At 45.5% G+C, this 7,365-nt stretch overlaps 1 protein-coding gene across 1 annotated transcript; it reads left to right on the top strand.

Moving 5' to 3' along the window:
- Positions 1 to 2,653: 2,653 nt before the first annotated feature.
- Positions 2,654 to 6,883, top strand: LOC139572707 (GTP-binding protein GEM-like). The gene is made up of 4 exons (XM_071395405.1): positions 2,654 to 3,498; positions 3,752 to 3,828; positions 3,979 to 4,183; positions 6,104 to 6,883. Exons 1-4 carry the CDS (start codon positions 3,144 to 3,146, stop codon positions 6,385 to 6,387), a joined length of 921 nt encoding a protein of 306 aa, XP_071251506.1. The 5' UTR covers positions 2,654 to 3,143; the 3' UTR covers positions 6,388 to 6,883.
- The last annotated feature ends 482 nt before the right edge of the window (positions 6,884 to 7,365 follow it).

Here is a 7,365-nt window from a genome sequence, read left to right as displayed (position 1 = left end):
TCCTAGACAGCATTGAAGGTCCCCAAGAACACAGTGGCCTCCATCATTCTTAAATGGAAGAAGTTTGGATTCTTCCTAGAGCTGGCCCCCCGGCCAAACTGAACAATCGGGGGAGAATGGCCTTGGTCAGGGAGGTGACCAAGAACCCGAAAGTCACTCTAACAGAGCTCCAGAGTTCCTCTGTGGAGATGGGAGAACCTTCCAGAGGGACAACCATCTCTCAGGCCTTTATGGTAGAGTGGCCAGACGGAAGCCTCAGTAAAGCCACAAGACAGCCTGCTTGGAGTTTGCCAAAAGGCACCTAAAGGACTCTCAAACCATGAGAAACAAGATTCTCTGGTCTGACGAAACCAAGATTGAACTCTTTGGCCTGAATGCCAAGTGTCACGTCTGGAGGAAACCTGGCACCATCCCTACAGTCAAGCATGGTGGTGGCAGCATCATGCTGTGGGAATGTTTTTCAGCGGCAAGGGGACTAGTCAGGATCGAGGCAAAGATGAACGGAGCAAAGTACAGAGACATCCTTGGCAAAACCTGCTGCAGAGCGCTCAGGACCTCAGACTGGGGCGAAGGTTCACCTTCCAACAGGACAACAACCCTAAGCACACAGCCAAGAAAACACATGAGTGGCTTCGGGACAAGTCTCTGAATGTTCTTGAGTGGCCCAGCCAGAGCCCGGACTTGAACCCAATCGAAGATCTCTGGAGAGACCTGAAAATAGCTGCGCAGCGACACTCCCCATCTAACCTGACAGATTTTGAGAGGATCTGCAGAGAAGAATGTGAGAAACTTCCCAAATACAGGTGTGCCAAGCTTGTAGCGTCATACCCAAGAAGACTTGAGGCTGTAATCGCTGCCAAACGTGCTTCAGCAAAGTACTGAGTAAAGGGTCTGAATACTTACGTAAATGGACGTTTTATTTTTATTTTTATACATTTGCAAACATTTCTATAAACCTGTTTTTGCTTTGTCATTATGGGGCATTGTGTGTAGATTGGTGAGGGGGAAAACAATGTAATCAATTTTATAATAAGGCTGTAACGTAATAAAATGTGGAAAAAGTCAAGGGGTCTGAATACTTTCCAAATGCACTGTAGCTACTCTAACTTGATAGCCTGAAATGGCTCTTGGTAGCTAGTTATGAGGCTAGCTAAAGCCAACTTCATAAAATTGCTATGTGGCTAGTAGTATTACAGAGAAACAACAACTTATTATTCCTATTTTTAAAACAGGACACATCTGAGGGGGCCACTCCAGGACCTTGAAATGCTTCTTACGAAACTACTGTTTCTTCGCCCGGGCGGTGTGTTTGGGATCATTGTCATGCTGAAAGACCCAGCCACGTTTCATCTTCAATGCCCTTGCTGATGGAAGGAGGTTTTCACTCAAAATCTCACGATACATGGCCCCATTCATTCTTTCCTTTACACGGATCAGTCGTCCTGGTCCCTTTGCAGAAAAACAGCCCCAAAGCATGATGTTTCCACCCCCATGCTTCACAGTAGGTATGGTGTTCTTTGGATGCAACTCAGCATTCTTTGTCCTCCAAACACGACGAGTTGAGTTTTTACCAAAAAGTTATATTTTGGTTTCATCTGACCATATGACATTCTCCCAATCTTCTTCTGGATCATCCAAATGCTCTCTAGCAAACTTCAGACGGGCCTGGACATGTACTGGCTTAAGCAGGGGGACACGTCTGGCACTGCAGGATTTGAGTCCCTGGCGGCATAGTGTGTTACTGATGGTAGGCTTTGTTACTTTGGTCCCAGCTCTCTGCAGGTCATTCACTAGGTCCCCCCGTGTGGTTCTGGGATTTTTGCTCACCGTTCTTGTGATCATTTTGACCCCACGGGGTGAGATCTTGCGTGGAGCCCCAGATCGAGGGAGATTATCAGTGGTCTTGTATGTCTTCCATTTCCTAATAATTGCTCCCACAGTTGATTTCTTCAAACCAAGCTGCTTACCTATTGCAGATTCAGTCTTCCCAGCCTGGTGCAGGTCTACAATTTTGTTTCTGGTGTCCTTTGACAGCTCTTTGGTCTTGGCCATAGTGGAGTTTGGAGTGTGACTGTTTGAGGTTGTGGACAGGTGTCTTTTATACTGACAACAAGTTCAAACAGGTGCCATTAATACAGGTAACGAGTGGAGGACAGAGGAGCCTCTTAAAGAAGAAGTTACAGGTCTGTGAGAGCCAGAAATCTTGCTTGTTTGTAGGTGACCAAATACTTATTTTCCACCATAATTTGCAAATAAATTCATTACAAATCCTACAATGTGATTTTCTGGATTTTTTCCCCTCATTTTGTCTGTCATAGTTGAAGTGTACCTATGATGAAAATTACAGGCCTCTCTCATCTTTTTAAGTGGGAGAACTTGCACAATTGGTGGCTGACTAAATACTTTTTTGCCCCACTGTATCATACTACTGCTATACTAATTTGGTATCCCGGAATTACGTTTACTATGTTATGTCTAGTCTATGAAACCAGGCTGTTGTGATATGTCCCTGCTCAGCCTCAACAGTATCAGAAACATTGGCAGGGATACAGTAGCCTACACATGTGGAAACACACATCTCCACTTATCCACTGCTGCCTCTGGGTGGGAGGGCCAGACCCCCTCAACACCACTGGTCCCGAGCCGTGAGAACGCACAAGGGTGAGGGAGGAGACACAGACTTGACGTCAAGGAAACCCTATCTCGCGCTGAGCCCTTCTTTATATAAATCTCGCCGCAGAAGAAATCCCATTATAACATTAGAGAGAGACCGATTTACGGGATTACACGCGCTCACAGTGTTCAGAGACCTCAACAACCAAACAGCCTCTTTCTTTCCCATCTCGAGAATTTAACTGTCTACCTGCACTGATGCGTGACTTCCACTGATGTGGGACAACTTCTGACGTTTGCTCGTAGCTCTTGATGAACTCTTATTCCTGAGTTTGGACATTCGGTTGTATCCAGTCTCAATCCATTTCACTCAATTATGGACTTGTAGGATTTATTTTACTTTCTGAGAATACTTTGGAGATTCTCATCTGTTTCAAAAAAAAAAATTATAGTCCAGGGGTGTTTTTCAGCGCACCTTTATTTTAAAGGGCGAGTTTTATTAGTTTGATTTATTTTATTATCTTATCATCATGCTGTTGAGCATGCGACGACACAGTCTGCGGCTGCAGCACCAACTCCATCGGTGGAGCATCAGTGATACCGGGAGCCACCTATCAGACAACCTCGCGTCTCCAGCGTGCATGTCCCGCTCCAAATCCTGTACGAACTCCGCCGGGGAATCGGATGGGAGCCGCGACAGCTGGGCCTCTTTAGACTCGACAGACTCCGTCATCTCCACTGGGTCTACCGGGAATACCGGCGGCAGCTCGAGACCGTTTCGCGTGGTGCTGCTGGGCGCCAGGGGGGTCGGTAAATCCGCGATTGCCAGCATCTTCGCTGGAGCGGCAGACAGCATGGACAGTGACGAGTGCGAGCTCTATGGAGGTGAATGAATTACAATGCGCTTGATAATAAGGAAAATATGTTTTATAGCGTAGGCCAATATTATGACTTTGTGATGGATGTATTTAATGCTTTTGTGCGTAATGGGCACATAGGGAAACATCCACTTTGGCTCCTTTTTACGCATCCATCTTACATCAATATAAAAGTAAGATGCCTGAACAATTCTATTTGTATGAATCTAAATGTTGGTTGTAAATGTGGTTCTTAACACAGTGATTGGTTTGTTCTTCAGATGAGGTGTGTGAGCAGACCATCACAGTGGATGGAGAGAAAGCCACAGTCACTCTAGTGGACAACTGGGACTCAGAGGTAAGAGAGAAACTTCTAATGGTTACTTGATGAAACTCTAGTCTAGGCTTAGTCTCAACTCTGTCTTGCTGTGTGTGTGTTTTTGCCATACTCTAACAGTTTGTTTACATATCACAGCTCTAACATAGTCTCTATTTGTGTTCCCTTCAGGATGAGGGAGGGTCGTCTCAGGACCAGTGTATACAGACAGGCGATGCTTACCTGCTGGTCTACTCTATAACTGACCGGTCCTCCTTCCTGCAAGCCTCAGAGCTACGTATATCCCTCCGCCAACACCGCCCTGCCCACCACACGCCAATCATCCTGGTGGGAAACAAGTGTGACTTGGTCCGCCGCAGAGAGGTGTCAGTTACCGGTGAGAATAGAGGCACAGGTTTGGTGTGTGTGTGTGTGTGTGTGTGTGTGTGTGTGTGTGTGTGTGTGTGTGTGTGTGTGTGTGTGTGTGTGTGTGTGTGTGTGTGTGTGTGTGTGTGTGTGTGTGTGTGTGTGTGTGTGTGTGTGTGTGTGTGTGTGTGTGTGTGTGTGTGTGTGTGTGTGTGTGTGTGTGTGTGTGTGTGTGTGTGTGTGTGTGTGTGTGTGTGTGTGTGCATGCGTGGACATGTGTATACAGTTGAAGTCAGAAGTTTACATACACTTAGGTTGGAGTCATTAAAACTTGTTTTTCAACGACTCCACAAATTTCTTGTTAACAAACTATAGTTTTGGCAAGTCGGTTAGGACATCTACTTCGTGCATGACACAAGTAATTTTTCCAACAATTGTTTACAGACAGATTATTTCACTTATAATTCACTGTATCACAATTTCAGTCGGTCAGAAATTTACATACATTAAGTTGACTGTGCCTTTAAACAGCTTGGAACATTCCAGAAAATTATGTCATGGCTTTAGAAGCTTCTGATAGGCTAATTGACATCATTTGAGTCAATTGGAGGTGTACCTGTGGATGTATTTCAAGGCCTACCTTCAAACTCAGTGCCCCTTTGTTTGACATCATGCGAAAATCAAAAGAAATCAGCCAAGACCAAGAAAATTGTAGACCTCCACAAGTCTGGTTCATCCTTGGGAGCAATTTCCAAACGCCTGAAGGTACCATGTTCATCTGTACAAACAATAGTACGCAAGTATAAACACCATGGGCCCACGCAGCGTCATACTGCTCAAAAAGGATATCCTAGAGATGAACGTACTTGGGTGCGAAAAGTGCAACTCAATCCTAGAACAACAGCAAAGGACCTTGTGAAGATGCTGGAGGAAACAGGTACAAAAGTTTCTATATCCACAGTAAAACAAGTCCTATATCAACATAACGTGAAAGGCTGCTCAGCAAGGAAGAAGCCACTGTTCCAAAACCCCCATAAAAAGCCAGACTACGGTTTGCAACTGCACATGGGTACAAAGATCGTACTTTTTGGAGAAATGTCCTTTGGTCTGATGAAACAAAAATAGAACTATTTGGCCATAATGACCATCGTTATGTCTGCAGGAAAAAGGGGGAGGCTTGCACGCCGATGAACACCATCCCAACAGTGAAGCACGGGGGTGGCAGCATCATGTTGTGGGGGTGCTTTGCTGCAGGAGGGACTGGTGCACTTCACAAAATAGATGGCATCATGAGGGAGGAAAATTATGTGGATATATTGCAGCAACAATTCCAGACATCAGTCAGGAAGTTAAAGCTTGGTCACAAATGGGTCTTCCAAATGGACAATGACCCCAAGCATACTTCCAAAGATGTGGCAAAATGGCTTAAGGACAACAAAGTCAAGGTATTGGAGTGGCCATCTCAAAGCTCTGACCTCAATCCTATAGAACATTTGTGGGCAGAACTGAAAAAGCGTGTGCGAGCAAGGAGGCCTACAAACCTGACTCAGTTCCACCAGCTCTGTCAGGAGGAATGGGCCACAAATTCACCCAACTTATTGTGGGAAGCTTGTGGAAGGCTACTCAAAACGTTTGACCCAAGTTAAACAATTTAAAGGCAATGTTACCAAATACTAATTGAGTGTATGTAAACTTCTGACCCACTGGGAATGTGATGAAAGAAATTAAAGCTGAAATCAATCATTCTCTCTACTATTATTCTGACATTTCACATTCTTAAAATAAAGGGGTGATCCTAACTGACCTAAGACAGGGATTTGTTTTACTAGGATTAAATGTCAGGAATTGTGAAAAACTTCCGACTTCAACTGTATGTTACTGAAGGCTGTGGATGATAGTGTGTTTATGAGTTTCTCAGCAGCGATCTGACTGTGACTGTTATTCTCTCCAGAGGGCCGTGCGTGTGCTGCAGTGTTTGACTGTAAGTTCATCGAGACGTCAGCAGCAATGCAACACAACATCTGGCCAGCCTTCCATGGCATTGTACAGCAGCTACGACTACGCAGAGACACCAAGGAGAACAACGACCGCCGCAGACACACACACTCACACACACGCCGCGACAGCATACCCAAGAAGGCCAAACGCTTCCTGGACAAGATGGTGGCCAAGAACAATGCCAACGTCGCATTCCGTCTGAAGTCCAAATCCTGCCATGACCTTTCAGTGCTCTAAGACCCAGGACACACACACAACCCCACCCCTACTGCAGTCTACATTAGACTGACCCCTCAAAACTGTCACCCCATTCACCAGCCTCTGTGACGGTCTGGAGAATCAACCAATGGACATGCAGTGTTCTGACAATCTCAACCGACAGAAAGATTGAAATAGGAAAAGAGAGAGAGGTGCGAGATAATTAGTGATCTCTAATCCTTTTAGGGTCATGAGAGAGATGTTAATTCCTGTCCTTTTTTCATCCCTCACTGAGACTCTCTCCTCTCTCTCTATCATCCCTCGTTCTCTCTCCCAAGTGCTTTACCTAGGTTACCTAGGTTACCCGGACAATTTGAAGCCTGATAACAAGGTGTTTGTATGTCCATGGTTTTGTACATAGTCCTATCTGTCCGATTGAGATAACTGACAATCTGCACTGCTCATCTTGTGTATGTTCTGCTGTGTGTGGATATTTACCGTTGGTTTTGTTTAGCAGTGGAATAAAATCCATATTTTCTTTCAAATGTAATTTCGTTCACTTGTTGTATTTGTCTAGCTAGACTCCAATAACATCACACACACAAACATGCTATTGGAACATGACTCAATAGGTGACACAGAGCAGTTATCCTCCCCTCAGAGGTAACTCCAGTGTGTGTGTGTGTGTGTGTGTGTGTGTGTGTGTGTGTGTGTGTGTGTGTGTGTGTGTGTGTGTGTGTGTGTGTGTGTGTGTGTGTGTGTGTGTGTGTGTGTGTGTGTGTGTGTGTGTGTGTGTGTGTGTGTGTGTGTGTGTGTGTGTGTGTGTTCCCACCAGGATGATTGGCACTGACCCCCTAGAGACCTAGGATTGGGGCCAGGGCAGTAGCGTGTGTGAGAGAGGGATAATTAGGCTACCTTCAGCCAGAGTGTGTTTGGGGTCCAGTTAAGTCTGTTACGAGATTGAAGCCAGCGGGGAATGAGAGAGCCATGTCTGGATTAATGACTGACTGGAGAGGG

The sequence above is a fragment of the Salvelinus alpinus genome, chromosome 4 (genome assembly GCF_045679555.1).
Source record: "Salvelinus alpinus chromosome 4, SLU_Salpinus.1, whole genome shotgun sequence".
In the NCBI taxonomy this organism is placed as follows: Eukaryota; Metazoa; Chordata; class Actinopteri; order Salmoniformes; family Salmonidae; genus Salvelinus; species Salvelinus alpinus.
The sequence above is the reverse complement of the archived record's forward strand: the minus strand, read 5'-3'. Positions and strand labels throughout refer to the sequence as shown.

What these genes read in the sequence shown, in the direction of transcription:
- LOC139572707 (XM_071395405.1), top strand. Translation starts at nt 3,144, where the DNA reads ATGCTGTTGAGCATGCGACGACACAGTCTGCGGCTGCAGCACCAACTC. An exon ending in TGGACAACTGGGACTCAGAG is followed by an intron (nt 3,829 to 3,978) that starts GTAAGAGAGAAA and finishes TGTTCCCTTCAG; the next exon opens with GATGAGGGAGGGTCGTCTCA. An exon ending in CAGAGAGGTGTCAGTTACCG is followed by an intron (nt 4,184 to 6,103) that starts GTGAGAATAGAG and finishes TATTCTCTCCAG; the next exon opens with AGGGCCGTGCGTGTGCTGCA.